Source organism: Bos indicus, chromosome 19, assembly GCF_029378745.1.
Source record: "Bos indicus isolate NIAB-ARS_2022 breed Sahiwal x Tharparkar chromosome 19, NIAB-ARS_B.indTharparkar_mat_pri_1.0, whole genome shotgun sequence".
NCBI classification, from domain to species: Eukaryota; Metazoa; Chordata; class Mammalia; order Artiodactyla; family Bovidae; genus Bos; species Bos indicus.
The window spans coordinates 22,774,445-22,794,681 of NC_091778.1; the positions used below are offsets into that span (position 1 = coordinate 22,774,445).

The window sequence follows — 20,237 nt, forward strand, 5'->3', positions numbered from 1 at the left end:
ATTAACCATTTGAAAGGCAATATTAAGTAGAAGTTGACTTTTTTCAGTTGTAATTTTTAAACCCGAGTCATCAATTCAGGGTGAAATTTAGAGAATTTTTTGGAGTAATTTGTCTAAAAACAGGTGTTGAAGTACACTTACCTTATTAGAACTGTTTTGAGAAATAAAATGAGTGTTTATACTTGTTTCTTAAAGAAAAATTTTTAAAACAGATGAATGTTTGCTGGTATTTGTTACCACAGGATTACTTCATCTGGATTCAAGTTGAGTATGTTCCTTCACTTCTGCATGCAGGAAGTGGCATGACAAAAAGGCAAAATGAATAGCCTAATGAAGGCAGAATAAATGGACACATGGACAAATGAAATTCATGTGAATAATAGGAAGATAAGGGGTTTGATTCTTTGGTGGGGGAGTAGGCTCAGGGCTCCTGCCAGAGAAGCATCCTAATTGCTTCATTTCCTATGGGTACCATGAAGGAAGTTGACATCCTTTCTGTGTGTTTTAAAACACACTCTCTGTACTTTAGGTCATGAAAAAACCATATGATATAACTCCAGTTGACAAATTTATAACATGAACATAAAAGAAATTTTTAGCATTTGTTTCTGGGTGAAGGTCGGGACTAGTTCTCCTATCCATAAGTTGTTTGCTGCTGCTGCTGCTACTAAGTCACTTCAGTTGTGTCCGACTCTGTGTGACCCCATAGATGGCAGCCACCAGGCTCCCCCGCCCCTGGGATTCTCCAGGCAAGAACACTGGAGTGGGTTGCCATTTCCTTTTCCAACGCATGAAAGTTAAAAGTGAAAGTGAAGTCGCTCAGTCGTGTCGGACTCTTAGCAATCCCATGGACTGCAGCCCACCAGGCTCCTCTGTCCATGGGATTCTCCAGGCAAGAGTACAGGAGTGGGGTGCCATTGCCTTCTCCGAACATAAGTTGTTTAGCATCTCTAATTTAGACTCCACATCTACAAAGTGAAGAGGGTGGGTTAATTGGACTTCAAGAGTTCTTTCTTATTTTAAAATTCTTTGAGCTTATAAATGTCTGAATTTACCAAAAAAAAATCAAGTTTTGCTCACATTTTCTGATCCTTAGTATTACAAAAGTGAAATTGTTTAATTAAGCCTGTATACTTCCGATTTCAGTTCTAATGTGTAAATTATGCCTGTGAGTTCAGGTAAACTCCCAAGACCTTTCCAGTTAATGCAGCCTTTAAGTGTCATGCACAGCTGTTTAATATTAATATTTTATTTATCTACTTTGATTTTCTCCCAAGGAAGTTAACAACTTTTTCATTTCTGTTAAGGAAATTAGTCTTGGAAAATTGCATTGGTGTCCTGTCCCTGGCAGTATTGTGAAAAGCTTACTTTCTGTTAATGCTCCATCTTGCAAGAAATAACACAATACATTTTCCTCATTTCCCTTATAGGTACTTTGGTGGTTAACTACCCTTTTGATGATGATGAACAAGGCATTGCCACATATAGTAAATCACCAGATGATGCTGTGTTTCAACAAATAGCACTTTCTTATTCCAAGGTAGGCTTGTGCCCAAACATGAAATGTTATAAAAATTAATTTTTCGTTAAAAGATGCATTAAGACAAAGCCCTACAAGTCTCAGGTCAAGTGCTTTCTTCTCTGTTAAGCCTTCCTTTTTTCCTTGCAGACCACTTTACTTCTTTTTCTTCTTTGTTTCCCACCTCACTTTTAAATGTGCTGCATGTGGTCTACAGCCATACCACCCTGAATGCTCCCAGTCTCGTCTAAATGTACTTAGCGTGTTTCCCCATTAGCCTTTAAGCTCACGTAATGTCTTTTCATCTATAGCTTTTAGCACAGTACCTGGAATGTAATAAACTAATAAACTGCTAGTTTATTTCATTTGACAAATACTTAACTATAAATCTCATAAAGTAGTCTGTGGTGGAGTGGGGTTGACAAGTTACAGCTCTAGGACAAAATCCAACCTACCACCTGTTCTTGCAAATAAAGTTTTATTGACACACAGCCACATCCATTCTTTAAAATATTGTCTGTTGCTGCTTTCTCAGTCAACATTTGAACATAAGTCAGTGTAATTTACCACATTCACAGACTAAAGAAGACAAACACTACAGTCATCTCAATAGATGCAGAGGGCAGAATCAAGTCATTGCAACAGAACCTTCTGAGTCTGTAAAGCCTAAAATTTTTACTATCTGGCTCTTTACAGGAAAAAAATTGCCAACCTATAGTCTAAGGTATTTAAGCACCCAGTAGTAACATACTACAGGGAGCAGGTAGAAATTTCTGTATTTTGTAAACTTCCTATAATGAATATACGTTACTTTCATAATCAGAAATGTTGTATGAAACTTTATTTTAAAAATTGTTATTGAAAACATGTTAAAAGTTGAGGCTTGGGAACTAGGCTTGTTAGTTTCTGGTTTTGGTCTTACTATTGACTCAGTCTGTGATGTTACTGGTCATTGATAAGTGAAACTTACTACTGCAGTTCTGCACTCTCCAGTCAGACCCTTCTGTCATTTTGCTTTTCCCACTCCCTCATTCTATACAAGGTGAACTTGTGAGATTGTTCAGAGTTTCTAACAGGGAGTACGTGTCTTATTTCACTTTAAAGTATAGTTGTCTTCGGTTTGGACATGCCATTTTAGAGGGATATACCTGAAATATTTTTTTTTTAAATGAGAAAACTTCCAAATCATCAAAGTAGAAACTAAGAGATAAAATTTTATACGTGTCCCCATCACATTCTGCCCATTATTATCGTTCCACTTTTCACCCTCTTTGTAACTTTGCATTCCTTAGCCTCTTTTTATTTTCTTTGACCTTTAACCCTTTTGATTTGGTTTCTTTTCTACCCAGCCTAGACCCATGGACATACCTTTCAGTGATGGGTCTTAGGGTCTTTTATGCCCTTTTGACGTATCTGCCTTGCCAATGGCCAACCCTTATTAATTATAGTCATCTCTCTGATACATCCCAGAGAAGTCACACAGTTATGGCAGTTGACTACAATATGTATATATAGTGCACTTGAACTTCAGCCTAGCCCTCCGTTCTCCCCAGCAAGCAACTTGACTCCCTGGCTCATTTCCCGCTATGGTGATTCTGAGCCTTTATCCTCTACTTGAGCCTTCTAATCCCAGCTTTGTTTGTCTTTCTCTCTGTGGATCACTTTGCCTTGAACTAAAGCAGAGCTGTGAATAATCTGACATGCATTCATTCCGATTCTGTCTTCTCAATTATTGTTCATTTTACTCATATTCTTCATTTTTTTCTCCTAATTTTTAAAAAATTGAAGTACATATGATGTGTAATATTATGTGTTACAGGTGTATAATATAGTGATTCACAATTTTTAAGGATTGTGCTCCATTTATAGTCATTATAAAATATCAGCCATTTCCCTGTGTTATTCAGTATATCCTTGTAGCTTACTTTATACATGGTAATTTGTACCTCTTAATCCCCTACTCCTGTATTGCCCCTCCCTTTTCCTCTCCCCACTGATAATCACTGGTTCTCTGTATCTCTGAGTCTGTTTTGTTATGTTCACTAATTTGTTGTATATTTTAAATTCTACATATAAGTGATATCATACAGTATTTGTCTTTCTTTGTATGATTTATTTCGAATTAGCATAAAACCTTCCCAAAATCAATGAAGACAAAAGTGGGAAGTTTAAGGAAAGGCAGGCGTTAAGATGATTCAGAATGACCACCAAGCAGTGAATGTGCCCTTAATCTGAAACCTAAATCTGAAAATACTAACATAATAACTGGGCAGGTGAAAGCAGTGGAATACATGGAGGAGGTTTCAAAGTACATACAAATTAAAGGATCTGGTGTATTTAAAGGGATAAGCACAATTTAAAAGGGCAGGTGGTGGATTTTAAGGAAAATCTTCCAAACACATAGCTTCTGGGAGAGAAGAAAAGCAAAAAGAAAGGAAGAAGTGCCTGCCCTTTGACAATTAGTGAAGAGAAAAGAGAAAAGGGTCAAAAAATGGTCAAATGTTATATGTCAAAATAGGAAATGATTGGTGATTTCTGGCTTTATATTTTTCTTCTTTTTGCTTGCCTCAATTTTCTAATTTTCTACAATAACTTTTATTATATTTTAAGTATAATGAAATTTAATTTTAATTCAATTAAGTGAAAGTGAAAAAACAGCTATAGAATGTGACAGATCTCAAGGGAAGAGAAAATTTCAAGCAGGCATTTGTGGAACACTAGTGGTATTTGAATAAAATGTAGGTTATTTTAGTTCATAGTATCATACCAATATTAGGGCTTCCCTGGTGGCTCAGACAGTAAAGAATCTGCATGTAATGTGGGAGACCTAGGCTCAGTCCCTGGGTTGGGAAGATTCCCTGGAGGAGGGCATGGCAACTCACTCCAGTATTCTTGCCTGGAGAATCCCCAAGGACAGAGGAGCCTGATGGGCTACAGTCCATGGGGTTGCAAAGAGTCGGACGCAACTGAATTAGTTTTTTTGTTTTGATCAATGTGCTGTGATTATATAAAATGCTAACATAGGAAATAGTGGATCAAAGATGTATAAAACTCAGTACTATTTTTGCAGCATTTCTACAAGTCTTAAATTAGTTCAGAAGAAGAATAAGAAACCTGAATAGTTTTCACTTGTCTCTACTTCCTTGTTGTTCTCTCATGCCTCAGTTTCTTGTCATCAATCTTCCACCTACACTGTTTCATCTGGAAGTGCCACCTCAAAGGTCCCCAGAAGCCTATTTTAAACTTTAACACTCTTGTCTTCTCCCTTTGTACACATATACAACATGTACATAAATATTCCAGTAATCTAAAGTAATAACTTTCATTTGATAGTAGAGTGGTATAAATGGTAAGCCTGTAAATGGTATGTTAAGTGTATGAAAGGGGATTGTTTTGTATATTTTAAAGTTAAATGGTTAATTCTCAGTGGGGGGAAAGTAAGAAATTATTTATCTCTTTATACTTTTCTGTACTTTTTATTTTCTATTTACAAAAGAGAGAGGTGAAGTTTTGACCATCTTCCAGAGCTAAATTTCTTCAGGAAAATTCCCCTGTCACTCTAGTCAGAGATAATCTTTCTCTCCTCTAGCTTTCAATAGTGTTTATTTGTGCCTCTATAGAATTTTTTTTTTTTTTTACTCCGTATTGAGCAAACAATTGCACACATGCCGTGCTAGACACTGTTGGAGACTGAGGACACAAAGACACGAACTGTTTCAAGGAGCAGGGTATTGTGTTTAGGGAAGAAAAAGGTGAACCAGTTGTAGCAGAATAAAATAACTACAAAGAACAGAAGGGCTGCCTCAGTCCCTAACAAGTCAGAGAAAGATGCTTACCTGTCCTTGTTTGTGAACTACCTTTTAGGGACTTTAAGCCTCTTGAGATCATGAAATGAAAGTATGAATATGAACAGTTTGGTTTTGCTTTTGAGAGGGATTGGGTTGGATTTTTATATTACTTGTAAACACAAGTAATAAATGAAGCCTTCAGTTTTCTTTTAACAGAGCATAAACTGTTTAATTTTGGTTTTAAAAAGTAGGTAGTAAATCCATATAGTAAAAAATCAAAGTGGCACAGAAAGCTATACATTGAAAAGTCTCTGCTTCCGTGACTCCATCCACCCCAACATATACCTTATTGGTAACCACTCTTATTATCTTTCCTTATCCTCCTCATGTTTTTTTGATGCAGATACAAACAAATACAAATAAAGATTCTTTTTTTTTTTTTTAAAGGAAAACTCACAGATGTTTCAAGGTAGACCTTGTAAGAACATGTACCCTAATGAGTATTTTCCTCATGGAATAACAAATGGAGCCAGTTGGTACAATGTCCCAGGTAAAATTCTTTTATATCAAGGCCATGTGACTTGATGGATTTTCTGTCCTCCCAATGGTACTGCTTGTTACTGAGTTTTTAGTTTTGAGAAATAATCATTCTTTTAAAAATATTTTATAATTAGTTTAAAACATTCAAATTACTTTTTCAACAATTTTTTATATTTGGTGCACTTTGAATTTTGAGTAAAATTATTGTACTTGATGAAAATGTTATATTTTCCCTCTGGCTATTATAAAGAACATTAGATGGGCTAATTAGAAGAGTGTAAGCTACACTTGAATTCTTTCTGAACATGAAAGTACAGATGTTTTTCACCTGTACCACAAGCATAGAAGCGCTCTTACATGAACACATTATTGGTGTTCGACTATGCTGATAAAAGAATGAATTTGACTTTTTACTAGGAATGTTGCTTACCTTTGGGATCTGAGCTAGTTAGAACTTCTTCAGAGTAACTAATTTAAAGTTTTTATCCTTCAGGTGGTATGCAGGACTGGAACTATTTGCAAACAAATTGCTTTGAAGTGACTATTGAACTAGGTTGTGTGAAATACCCATTTGAGAAAGACCTGCCAAAATTTTGGGCACAGAATCGAAGATCCCTAATCCAGTTTATGAAACAGGTGACTATTCAGGAGTGACATCGGAAATTTCTCCCAAGAGCAAGATTTCTGTTGTGTACATATGGTTTTCATGCATTGATTTTGGAATACACCTCATTGGAATTCCAGCTTGACCTGTTCATGTTTTAGTAATTTATTTAGAAGATTTATGGATGTAAATAAGTTTATTTTTATGTGTGGAGAAAAGTTTGAAAAGATTAAATGATGTAGTGATGATGTTTTACACTTAATGGATAGTGTCACTGTTTACCCTTGTCTTTATAAAAGGCTAATATAAATTGGATACACACCTAAAAATGTGTCAAGTGATAAGCAAGCCCAGCATTTTAGGCTTCCCTGGTGGCTTAGTTGGTAAAGAATCTGCCTGCAATGCAGGAGACCCAGGTTCGATCCCTGGGTGGGGAAGATCCCCTGGAGAAGGACATGGAAACCCACTCCAGTATTCTTGCCTGGAAAATCCTGTGAACAGAGGATCCTGGTGGGCTGCAGTCCATGGGGTCACAAAGGGCCAGTTTCAACTGAGTGACTAAGGAAGCAAAAGATGGGCTATAGGGTGAGTGTGGGTTTTTTTCCTTTTGCCATAGAGTTCCTGTGAAATGATTAGTTTTCTTTTGTCTGGATGGATGTGCATGGTAGCCAATAGGTAAAGACTGTAAAAATATGCTAATAATGATGAAAATTATTAGGATAATCTGAGTACTCCTTTGTGCCAGTACTTTTCTGAGTAAAGTGGCATAAAGGGTGTGAGTTTATATACTAATGGGCTTCTCTGATAGCTCAGTTGGTAAAGAATCTGCCTGCAATGCAGGAGACCCCGCTTCGATTCCTGGGTCAGGAAGATCCACTGGAGAAAGGATAGGCTTCCCATGCCAGTGTTCTTGGGCTTCCCTGTGGCTCAGCTGGTAAAGAATCTGCCCGCAATGTGGGAGACCTGGGTTCAATCCCTGGGTGTGGAAGAGTCCTCTGGAGAAGGGAAAGTCTACCCACTCCAGTATTCTGGCCTAGAGGATCCCAAAGAGTCGGACACGACTGAGTGACTTTCACTTTACATACTAATATCTTAGAACACTTTATTCTGAAATTTTTTAAACATTAGGAAAAATTGTAAGACTAACACAATAAATACTACTCTTCTTTTACCTAGGTTTAACAGTTTCTACATTTGCTGCATTTGTATTTTTTATATACATACACATAAACATACACACATGTATATACACATATTTTTGCTGAACTATTGCAGTATAAATTGCAGGTGTTATGATATTTATCCCTAAGTATTTCAGAATATTTAAAAATAGTCTAAAAATAGAGTTAATTCTCCTACCTGACATCTCCAATTGCTATTATCTCACCTAAGAAAAGGGCTCCCCAGGTGGCACTAATGGTAAAGAATCCACCTCCAGTGCAGGAGATCCAAGAGATACAGGTTCGATCCCTGGGTATGGGAAGATCCCCTGGAGGAGAGAGCATGGCTACCCACTCTAGTATTCTTGCCAGGAAAATCCCATGAACAGAGGAGCCTGGTGGGTTACACTCCATAGGGTCTCAGAGAGTCAGACACGACTGAACTGACTGAGCGGAGCAGAGAGAGAGCACCTGAGGAAATTAACACTTACTCCCTACACTGACTGATACTTAGTCCACATTCAAATTTCCTCCTTATTGTCCTCAAAATGTCTTTCTATAGCTGTATTTTAGAACCACAATCTTGTCAAGATTCATGCATTGCATTTGGTTTGATTATTACATCTCTTTACTCTCTTTGATCTAGAGAAATCCTCTATTTTTTTAAATCACGTTTCCTTTTTAAAGCCGTCAGGTCAGTTTTCTTGTTGAATGTCCTATATTCTGAAATTGGTGCTGAAGTTTAAACAGTTGTTTATATTCCTCATGGTAAAGACAAATATAACTTCTGAAAAATTAGCCTTTCAGAAAATAAAATGTTTTATTTAATGGATGGTTACATTTAGCTTTACTCCAAAGTCCTGAGTTTCTGTTTGTTCCACACATTTACGTTATTTAAGAATCTGTTATGTTGGATGTGAACTCCCGAAATATCTAGATGATAATCTTTATCAGTAAAATCTGGATATCCTTGTGCTTTGTCCAGGTCCATCAGGGTGTCAAAGGATTCGTCCTAGATGCCACAGATGGCAGAGGTATATTAAATGCCACCATTAGTGTTGCTGAAATTAATCACCCAGTAACTACTTACAAAAATGGAGATTACTGGCGTCTCTTGGTTCCAGGAACTTATAAAATCACCGCATCTGCTCGAGGGTGAGTTACTGGATGCTCTGAAATTGAGTGCTTGAGGATGAAAGAAACAGCTCTATTCTGGAAGATTATCGCCAGAAAGCCCTATAGAGGCTAAGCAATCTTGAGTTTCCCTGTCTTGCCAGGGCTTGGGTACTCCAGCTGCAAATGTGTGACTCTGATCTGTCTACTTTATTGCAGGTATAACCCGGTCACCAAGAATGTGACTGTAAAGAGTGAAGGTGCTGTTCAGGTCAACTTCACACTTGTCCGATTTTCAACAGATTCAAACAATGAATCAAAGAAGGGCAAGGGGGACAGTGCCGATACTGATGACGTCAGCGATCCGACCACTAAAGAGTTTGAAGCTTTAATTAAAGACCTTTCAGCTGAGAACGGTTTGGAACGCCTCATGTTACGCTCCTCCTCAAATCTGGCTCTTTATCGTTACCATTCATACAAGGACTTGTCAGAGTTTCTGAGAGGGCTTGTGATGAACTATCCACTTATTACAAATCTTACCAAGTAAGTGTTACTGACTTTTTTTTTCCTTTCTTTCTCCTTCCTTCCTTTATTCTTTTTACAGAGGTTACATTCAGCATAAACCACATTAAATGGTTCTTGTAATTCATTTAGAAACATTTGGGTTGAATGTATAGAGTTGGCGTTAACTTATTTTGAAAGAGATATTTGCTTGGAGATCTTTCTAGCAATGAATCTTGGAAACTTTTACAAGAAACACTGGAGCAGAGCTACTTGTTAGTTCAGTAATGTGTGGCCTCTACCTCCAGAAAACGTAAAACCACTCTTTCTAATGATTACTTTGATTTCAAAACCCTTTCCACTTCTCAGCTGCAGATTTTATGTTCTGAGTAAATATTATTTAGTTTTATTTTGCTAGGGGCAAGGGATAGGTTTAGAACTATGAGCTCACTTGTCAGGAATAATGTTTAACCTTTTCTTCAAAGTAGAAAATGAAGTTTGGTTGGCTGTCATTTTCTGTACTTTAGTCTCTGCTCACAGTTACTGTTCCCCAAAGCCTTAGGGGCTCATGTAATTAAGGGTTCTGAGAAAACATGCGGTACTGGCTTATGTGAAACTGATGACTAAGATAACTTTTACCTTCATTTCACTGTGCTTCTCTGCTTCACTTTCACTGTTTCAGAATTATTTCCTTGACCTGTTGATTCCTATTGTTTGCCTATTGTAGGGTCTTTCCATTTTGCCCTGAGCTTAACAAGTCTCTACTCCGAACCAAACGAACATTATCTAGCCTTTTACTTTTCACTTTTTTTCCTTCACTGTTTCTTTTAATTTTACCAGTAAATTTAGTTTCTCAAATTCTGGTTTATAATGTTTGTGCTTACAAAGGATTTTACTTTTGCACATAAATTGCACATATTTACTTTGGCAATTACCAATTACCTGTGGTATTGGAGAAGACTCTTGAGAGCCCCTTGGACTGCAAGGAGATCCATCCAGTCCATCCTAAAGGAGATCAGTCCTGGGTGTTCATTGGAAGGACTGATGTTGAAGCTGAAACTCCAATACTTTGGCCACCTGATGCAAAGAGCTGACTCATGTGAAAAGACCCTGATGCTGGCAAAGATTGAGGGCAGGAGGAGAAGGGGACGACAGAGGATGGCATCACCGACACAATGGACATGGGTTTGGGTGGACTCCCAGAGTTGGTGATGGACAGGGAGGCCTGGCGTGCTGTGGTTCATGGGGTCACAAAGAGTCGGACACGACTGAGCGACTGAACTGAACTGAACTGAAATTACCTCTCTTCCACTGGAAGATACCAATTACCTCTCTTCCTCAACTGATCTTGAACTTTTCTGCCCAGGTCATGTTTTAATATGGTCCATCTTAGTGCCATATAGAGGTTAAAGACTTTCTTATTTTAAAATAAAAAAAATTGGACATTGTTTTGCTTTCCGTTTACTTAGTCAAGTTTTTTAACCTTTAAATGCAATTCAGCATGCATTTTTTGTTAAATAGTCCCCCCCTAATGTACAATATCTGCCCATGGTGGGATGCAAGACAGTTTTAGGTGGCCCTCCAACAGTTACTAAGTATCATTAAATACCTTCATGTGAAAGCAGTGCTTTGTCTATTCTATTAATCCTCAGTTTAGTGCCAATTTTTTTTTTCTAACTCTTAATAAGTCTTTCTTTATATTAGAGAAAGCAGGGCGTTAAAATTAGTTTTGCTGTGATTCTGGTACTGCATTTAAAATATAAAATGTCTTATTCACATAAATTCATTTAGATCTTAAAAGTAAGATTTTATGCATTTGTGTATATTTAGAGATTTCAGTAATAAAAATTTAAGTGAGTTAACTTAAGAGACATATGCTAACTAAAGAAATAATATAGATTATAGAAGATTGGGTAAACATCACGAAGATGACCGAGGAATGACTGGACTTGAAGGAATGCAGTTCTCAATCATAGTCATTCCTAAATCTGATAGTATCTCACATCTGTTTGACTGTCTTTGACCAAGGGAACCTAATTTTCTTAAAGTATTCTGACACAGAGATTTATTCTTTAAAGATTTTTTAAGACTTTTCGAATTTTGTTCTCATTTCTGTTTTTAAAATCTGTAAGGCAGCATTAACAGTAATCAAGTAAGGCAGCAATCAAGTAACTTGATTACTTACTGACTTTTTGATTCTGGTTTTCGACAGTTTGGGACAGAGTGCTGAATACCGTCACATTTGGTCCCTTGAAATCTCCAATAAGCCCAATGTATCTGAGCCTGAAGAACCAAAGATTCGTTTTGTTGCTGGTATCCATGGCAATGCTCCAGTTGGAACTGAACTTCTTTTGGCTCTGGCAGAATTTCTCTGTCTGAACTACAAAAAGAACCCAGCTGTTACACAAGTAAGAGAATAACCTGTTTTGACATGCTTTAAAAGGATAAAGCTCAATGGCTTACTGATTGTATACTGATACCAAGGCATCATTTTTTTAAAAATTTAATTTCCTGTTAGATTTTTATACAGTGGTACTTTTAATATCATTATAAACTTTACTCTTTAAAAATGGACCTTAGTATATAGTTGTTAATAGTGTCTGTTATATTTCTTTGTATATATTAAGAGCCATAGAGGAAAAGAAAGAATAAAGATTTGCATTCAGTCCTCTATTCCTTTACCTTACCCTTCCATTCTTTACTCACAGTGATATACACTCTAATTGGAGGGACTTCCATTGCCAGTTATTTACAGTTAGGGTACTATATTGAAAAATGAGGTGGAGGAGAAACAGTTTTTCTTTTCATGTAATAAAGATGAAAGTATTGGATGCTAAGAGGTTTTAGAAAAAGTGATACAGCAGTGCCAGCTTCAGTCATCCATGACTAGAGACTATACTGCTGGTCCAGAAGCTGCTCAGATTTATGAGTAAACAGCCTAGTTTCTGTGTTATGTTAGAGAAAGGAAGGAAAGAGTGCGCCTCTGTTTAGAACACTCACTAATTGGCAATGTCTGTATAGAACTTAGGAAAGGGAAAAGCAAGTAGTATTTGTTTAATACCTACTATGTTGTAGGTACTTTACATATATCATAATTTAATCCTCAACCCTGCAATTATGTTACCTCCATTTAATAGATGTGAAAACCGAGGCAGAGATATTAGATAACTTACAGGAGGTCACACAGCTGCTAAGTGGTAAAACTGGGATTTAAGCCCAGGTGTGTGTCACTGGAAAGCCTATGCTATTCTGTTTTACTCTACTGCCTCCACTGAGAGAAATTTGGAAAGAATTGATGTCATGATTAGGATCCCATGATGTGGGATTAGGTGAAATGAACGTAAATCAGACTTGATCAAAAAACTTTGAAAAAAGGAGATCCCATTGACTTCTTTCTGTTTTCAGAGATTTTGTTGATGTTGTTGTTTCAAAATAGGAGATTACCTAGGAGAGTGGTTCTCAACCCTGGCTACACATTGAAAAATCTGGGAAGTTTCTAAAAATCTCAGTGGCTGGGCTCCATTCCCAGAAGCATCAATATTCCTTTAAAAGCTCCTCAGATTATTCTATTATTTGGCCACAATTGCTACCTACTGATCTTATGGTTATGAAAGGTACAACATCTACCATGAATTTCAAAACTCCTAGTTTATAAGATTTTGCCTCACTGGTCTAATTAGGCTTTAGATTGCGTTTCCCAGGTAGCTCACTGGTAAATAATCCACCTGCAGTGCAAGAAACAGGTTTGATCTCTGGGTGGGGAGATCCCCTGGAGAAGGAAATGGCAACCCACTCCAGTGGGTTGCCTGGAGAATCCCACAGACAGAGGAGACTCGTGGGCTACATTCCATGGGGTCGCAAAAGAGTCGGACACAGCTAAGCAACTAAACAACAACAATGCTTTAGATTGCCATTTGTTTTGAGCTAAGTGTCAGAATGGTCTGGAGACTTCAAAGAAACAAATGCGTAACCAGAGACCTGTGGTTAACCCCAAACATATATACTTTAGGAAGAAAATCTCTCTCAGGGGAAAGATTCTAGAATAAATTAATTAAAGGATTGCAAATATATTTCAAGCTATTGACTGTTTTACCAGAACAAATAAACCAGGGATCACTTATTCTGATTCACTATTAGAAATATTTAGGATAAATTAAATGAGAAGTTCATGCCATAAATATAGGTATTAATACCTATGGATATGGATCATCTGAAGGAGAAATTATTTGGATTAGACAAATATCCTACCCCATATTTCTTTGATATGCTGATTTCAACTCTTCTGTCTCATTGTTTCCAGATATACATTGATATTTGTCAACTAGAACATTATATGTTCTAGTTTTTAATCTGGAAATACCATATTGCCATTATTATTGACCTAAGCCAGCAAGTGGTCAGCAAACCTTTTCTGTAAAGGGTCATATAATATACATTTGGGGCTCTGTGGGCCAGATGTTCTGTGTTGCAGCTACTCAACTCTGCCATTGCAGAACAAAAACAGTCACATGAATGGCAAGACTGTGTGCCAGTAAAACTTTATTTACAATAACAAGCATCAGGCTGGGTTTAGCCTATGTGTGTGGGTGCAGTCATGTCTGACTCTTTTGCAACGTTATGGACTGTAGACTGCCAGGCCTCTCTATCCATGGGATTTTCCAGGCAAGAATACTGAAGTGGGTTGCCGTTTCCTCCTCCAGGGGATTTTAGTCTATAGGCAGTGGTTTTTAAACCTTGATGTAAGTTATTGGGAGGTCTCTAGGAACATTAGTTGTATAGTTTTTGATTCTTTTTAAAATTTACTTGGAGGAAGAAAGAATTTTATTTATTTTTCAATTCTGCCTTTTAAATCTGTGTTTAAAACAAATAATGAAAACTTTCTGTTTGAGGCATGGCAAGGTTATCTTTTGATTTCACATAGAGCTAATAAACCCATTTATTTCTGTTTCTGTTTTAGTTGGTTGACAGGACTAGAATTGTGATTGTCCCTTCTCTAAATCCAGATGGGCGAGAGAAAGCACAAGAGAAAGACTGTACTTCCAAGACAGGACAGACAAATGCTCGTGGCAAAGACCTGGATACAGACTTCACAAGTAAGACTTATTTTTAGGCCATTAAAGTACTTTGCAGATAATTTTATTTCTCTTTGCTAGGAGATTGGTTGATCCTGTTATTTAAATGAGTAAGGGGTGCTTTCTTGTCTAGGATGTACAGTATAAATGAATAGAGACATCTTGAAAACTTTGCAGGTTTTCCTTGTTTTTCATTTGCAAAGGTAATTCAAGTTTTTTCTTCAAAATCCAATATTGGGGAGAAGTTTCCATCACTAGTCATACAGAGATGGATATTCTCTCTCTCTGTTCTCTTATATATGTGTACACACACACACACACACACACACACACGATGTATGTGTATGTTGATTTGAAGGGGCCTGTTTCATATTTACTTAATATAAGAATCATCAGCTATACATATTCTGCAACTTTTTCTACTGGATACATCACTGATATCTGTCTATTTTAATACTTACAAATTTTTAACATTCTTATTAATGGCATTTTAGTATGCTATTAATGTATGGTAGTACCTTAATTTATTCAACAGTTTCCCTGCTGATGGACATTTAATTTCGTTCTAATTTTTTGTTCTTGCAAACAATACTGCGGAAAATTTCTGAAAAATCTTATTTTCTTTCAAAGACAGGTTTTCATTTTCTAAGAGAGGATATATCTATCTCTTTTTGTTTCCAGTAAGAATTTTCTTAAACTTGCTAAGAGTCATTGACCTTTCAACATTATCTAAAATATGTAAAACTCAAAATAACCTGCCTCCTAAGATATATCTTTGTTTCTTGAGATAGTGGCTTATGGTGTAATAAAGTATTTACAGATTTGTAAGTTAACCTTTTGACTATGTTCAAGTAGGGAATATTTTCTTAGCTGCTCATACTAAAAGTTTTAAAACTCGGTATTTTATGTTTGACTTTTCTGTTTTTTAGGTAATGCCTCCCAACCTGAGACTAAAGCCATCATTGAAAACTTGATTCAGAAACAGGACTTCAGTCTTTCTGTTGCTCTAGATGGTGGTTCAGTGCTAGTCACATACCCGTATGACAAGCCAGTGCAAACAGGTATGTAGAATTTTACTTTACATATATAGCATTTAAGCTTAGATAGGAAATTTCAAATTTCAATTAGGTAATGTCCCTTCTGAAACTTTTTAAAATGGTGAGCCTTTGAGCACACTGCATGAATAACCAGCCTAAGAAGACTGTACACCTGTCAATAGTTCAAACAGTTCCTTGTGGGAGGGAGCCTAGCTTTATTTAGTGTAGCCATCTTGTCACACCTGTTCAGTTCACTCCATAAGCATTTATGGAACAGTTATTATATCTGTAGATACTGGAAATACAAAAGTGAATAAGACACAGTGCTCGCCCCAAGAAATTCATATCATCCGACTGGTTCCAAATAGGAAAAGGAGTATGTCAAGGCTGTATATTGTCACCCTGCTTATTTAACTTATATGCAGAGTACATCATGAGAAACGCTGGGCTGGAAGAAGCACAAGCTGGAATCAAGATTGCTGGGAGAAATATCAATAACCTCAGATATGCAGATGACACCACCCTTATGGCAGAAAGTGAAGAGGAACTAAAAAGCCTCTTGATGAAAGTGAAAGAGGAGAGTGAAAAAGTTGGCTTAAAGCTAAACATTCAGAAAACGAAGATCATGGCATCTGGTCCCATCACTTAATGGGAAATAGATGGGGAAACAGTGGAAACAGTGTCAGACTTTATTTTTGGGGACTCCAAAATCACTGCAGATGGTGATTGCAGCCATGAAATTAAAAGATGCTTACTCCTTGAAAGGAAAGTTATGACCAACCTAGATAGCATATTCAAAAGCAGAGCCATTACTTTGTTAACAAAGGTCCGTCTAGTCAAGGCTATGGTTTTTCTAGTGGTCATGTATGGATGTGAGAGTTGGACTGTGAAGAAAGCTGAGCACCGAAGAATTGATGCTTTTGAACTGTGGTGTTGGAGAAGACTCTTGAGAGTCCCTTGGACTGTAAGGAGATCCAACCAGTCCATTCTAAAGGAGATCAGTCCTGGGTGTTTTTTGGAAGGACTGATGCTAAAGCTGAAACTCCAGTACTTTGGCCACATCATGCGAAGAGTTGACTCATTGGAAAAGACTCTGACGCTGGGAGGGATTGGGGGCAGGAGGAGAAGGGGATGACAGAGGATGAGATGGCTGGATGCCATCACCGACTCGATGGACATGAGTTTGGGTGAACTCCAGGAGTTGGTGCTGCAATTCATTGGGTTGCAAAGAGTCGGACACGACTGAGCGACTGAACTGAACTGAACTGAACCAAACATTGAAAGTGAAAGTGAAAATTGCTCAGTTGTGTCCGACTCTTTGCAACCCCATGGACTATATATAGTCCATGGAATTCTCCAGGCAAGAATACTGGAGCAGTTGTCCTGCAACACAGACAGATTCTTTACCAGCAGAGCCACAAGGGAAACCCATGAATACTGGAGTGGGTAGTCTTTCCCTTATCCAGTGGATCTCCCTGACCCAGTAATCGAACCAGGGTCCTCCTGCATTGCAAGCGGATTCTTTACTAACTGAGCTACTAGGGAAGCAATGGTACTGAATTCCCCTCTCCTGCTTTAAACTGTGCCTGACTGATTGCACCTTGTGGGGAGTTAAACAGTTGCCTGTTGAATCTGCCTAAGGCCATTGTATGTGGAGATAATTTGTGTCGTTTTCAATACATTTTCAGGCTTACAAGGAATGTTGTAATTAGGCCACAGTTGCCTCCAAATGTAGTAAAACATACCGAAATAGGTTTGTGTTTTTCTGCAGTGACTTGTTAAATTCACAGTGCCTTTTAATATAAGAAAGTTGCTTCTCTCCTTGGTCAGATTATTCTGGGGTGAACAGACTAGAGTAGCTCAGTCGCTCATTTGTGTCCAAGTTTTTGCAACCCCATGGACTGCAGCACACCAGGCTTCCCTGTCCATCACCAACTCCCAGATTTTGCTCAAACTCATGACTATTGACTCGGTGATGCCATCCAACCATCTCATCCTCTGTCATCCCCTTCTCCTCCCACCTTCAGTCTTTCCCAGCATCAGGGTCTTTTCCAATGAGTCAGTTCTTCACATCATGTGGCCAAAGAATTGGAGTTTCATCTTCAACATCAGTCCTTCCAATGAATATTCAGGACTGATTTCCTTTAGGATTGACTGGTTGGATCTCCTTGCAATCCAAGGGACTCTCAAGAGTCTTCTTCAACACCACAGTTCAAAAGCATCAATTCTTCAGTGCTTAGTTTTTTTTTATAGTCCAACTGTCACATCCGTACATGACTACTGGAAAAATCATATCTTTGACTAGATGTACCTTTGTTGGCAAAGTAATATCTCTGCTTTTTAATATGCTATCTAGGTTGGCCATAACTTTTCTTCCAAGGAGCAAGCTTCATGGCTGCAGTAACCATCTGCAGTGACTTTGGAGCCCAAGAAAATAAAGTCTGTCACTGTTTCCATTGTTTCCCTACCTATTTGCCATGAATTGATGGGACCAGATAACATGATCTTAGTTTTTTGAATGTTGAGTTTTAGGCCAGCTTTTTCACTCTCCTCTTTTACTTTCATCAAGAGGCTCTTTAGTTCCTCTTCACTTTCTGCCATAAGGGTGGTGTCATCTGCATATCTGAGGTTATTGATATTTCTCCCGGCAATCTTGATTCCAGCTTGTGCTTCATCCAGCCCAGCATGTCTCATGATGTACTCTGCATATAAGTTAAATAAGACAACATATAGCCTTGATGTACTCCTTTCCCTATTTGGGGTGAACAGAACTGTGGACTTAATTATAATAACTCCTTAATCAACTTCCTCGAGGCACAAGATTTACTCGAAGGAAAGGAATGTGATTTCTGTGTCCATGAAGTTGAACTTGGAGAAAAATCCTTTCGATTTCTCTGCTAACTTCTGAATTTTTCTTTTTGTAGTGGAAAACAAAGAGACTCTAAAGCATCTGGCATCTCTTTATGCAAATAACCATCCATCGATGCATATGGGTCAGCCCAGTTGCCCCAATAAGTCAGGTAGGTACTTTCCCTATGCTTTGTTACTGTTGTTGCTGTTTGGAGAGAGGAGGAGGACTTGCCTTATATGATCTTATTGACACTACATCTCTCAATGCTTTTATAGATGAGAATATTCCAGGAGGAGTAATGCGTGGAGCAGAATGGCACAGTCACCTGGGCAGCATGAAGGTATGTTTTATAGAATACAGTGAGAATGGGACTGTAAATACATACTGGACATGGAGTGAAAGAATAGGTGGCTTTTCTGATACAGTGAAGTGAATGAACTCTGCTCAGTACTCTCTAATAACCTAAATGGGTAAAGAATTTGTCAAATAAAAGATACATGTATATATAGAACTGAATCACTCTGCTGTATACATGAAACTAACACAATGTTGTTAATCAGCTATACTCCAATATAAAATAAAGATTTTTTTAAAGAGAAGCAGCCTAAGTTAGTTAGAAGATGAGGTGTAATGGAGAGCAACAGAGGATAAGAACGGAAAGAGAGTTTGAGGCTTTGAATGCTTTGTTTTAGTAAGGAATGGGAAGCCATTGAGCTTTTGAACAGGGATATGGTGACACGATCTGAGCTGTGCTATGGAAAAATCCATCTCTTAACAGTGGGTTAAGATGGTTTGGAGGAAGGAGAGACTGTGGTGCAGGGAGACTGGTTTAGAATAGCCTAGACAAGAACAACTGAAGGCCGAGATTAGAAAAGTGGCAATGGGAGTGGAATCAAGGGATGAAGTTTCAGAGATACTATAGAGGTGGAATTCACCAGAGTTGGCAAATTCTAGGTGATAGCAAGAAATGAAAGACAAAAGATTTCATATCCGTGTGATAAAATGAGTTATTGTCATTAACTGAATTGAATTAGGAAGAAGAATTTTGGTAGTTGGGGGAAGGTGGAAAGTTAGGTTTTGGAACTTGTCCACACAAGTAGTTCCTACCTAAATATTTGCCATATTGCTGTATGGTAGGCTTGAGCCTCCAGGTTGTGGGTGTCAGAGAGCAAGTACTTGTGCTTCTGCCTCTAAGAACTTTGAAAACAGCAGTAACAGCAATGAAGTTCCAGGATTTAAAGGGAAGCTGACACTCTGCATGTACTTTTCATTTATTCAACAAACCAAAACAACAACCCCTCTACCAACCAGGCACTGTAGGAAGCACTGGAGATGTAAAAATGAATTAGACATAACCCCTGGTCTTAAGAATTCTCTTAGGAGTAGATGTGTTTGTGACTGATCATAATACCAAGGGGTTTATTTATATTTGCTGTGAAATGCTTTACAGATTCTTTGTTTACATCAGCCAAGTTGTCTTTTTATTCCGTTCATCGCATTTGAGCATTACAAAGCCCCATTCTTACTTGTGCTTACTCATCTTCCTACATTTGTTTGTGAATTTTATATTCCAGGATTATAGTGTCACCTATGGCCACTGTCCGGAGATCACAGTGTATACAAGTTGCTGCTACTTTCCTAGTGCAGCACAGCTCCCTTCGTTGTGGGCAGAAAATAAGAAATCTCTTCTCAGCATGTTGGTGGAGGTGAGTAATCCTCTTTTAGAAGCAAACTGCCAGGAGTATGTTCAATGGAAACTTTTATCAAAACATTTTCTTCATCTCTTACCAAAATTTTTGTGTTATTGATTTTATTTTTTAATAATTTAATTTATTTTTATTTATCTATTTCTGGCTGTGCTGGGTCTTCATTGATGTGCAGGCTTTTCTCTAGTTGGGGCAAACAGAGACTCGTTTTCATTGCAGTGCTCGGGCTTCTCTCTGTGGGGGCTTCTCTTGTTGTGGAGCAGGGCTCTAGGGCATGTGGGCTCAGTGGTTGCGGCTCCCAGGCTCTAGAGCACAGGCTCTCAGTAGTTGTGGCATGGGGGCATAG

General features: G+C 37.8%; 1 protein-coding gene and 1 non-coding gene across 2 annotated transcripts in view; both read left to right on the forward strand.

Annotated features, from left to right (window-relative positions):
- Window positions 1-20,237, forward strand: part of CPD (carboxypeptidase D) — a 72,131-nt gene that overhangs the window by 44,159 nt on the left and 7,735 nt on the right. Inside the window, exons 8-18 of the mRNA XM_019981156.2 lie at window positions 1,431-1,540; window positions 5,755-5,857; window positions 6,341-6,483; window positions 8,597-8,766; window positions 8,944-9,267; window positions 11,438-11,633; window positions 14,183-14,318; window positions 15,227-15,358; window positions 18,259-18,354; window positions 18,461-18,525; window positions 19,760-19,891. Coding sequence (XP_019836715.2) covers window positions 1,431-1,540; window positions 5,755-5,857; window positions 6,341-6,483; window positions 8,597-8,766; window positions 8,944-9,267; window positions 11,438-11,633; window positions 14,183-14,318; window positions 15,227-15,358; window positions 18,259-18,354; window positions 18,461-18,525; window positions 19,760-19,891 — 1,607 coding nt within the window. The remainder of the gene's footprint in view (window positions 1-1,430; window positions 1,541-5,754; window positions 5,858-6,340; window positions 6,484-8,596; window positions 8,767-8,943; window positions 9,268-11,437; window positions 11,634-14,182; window positions 14,319-15,226; window positions 15,359-18,258; window positions 18,355-18,460; window positions 18,526-19,759; window positions 19,892-20,237) is intronic.
- Window positions 6,817-6,888, forward strand: TRNAC-GCA (transfer RNA cysteine (anticodon GCA)). The gene has a single exon. It is a non-coding gene; the product is annotated as a tRNA-Cys (tRNA).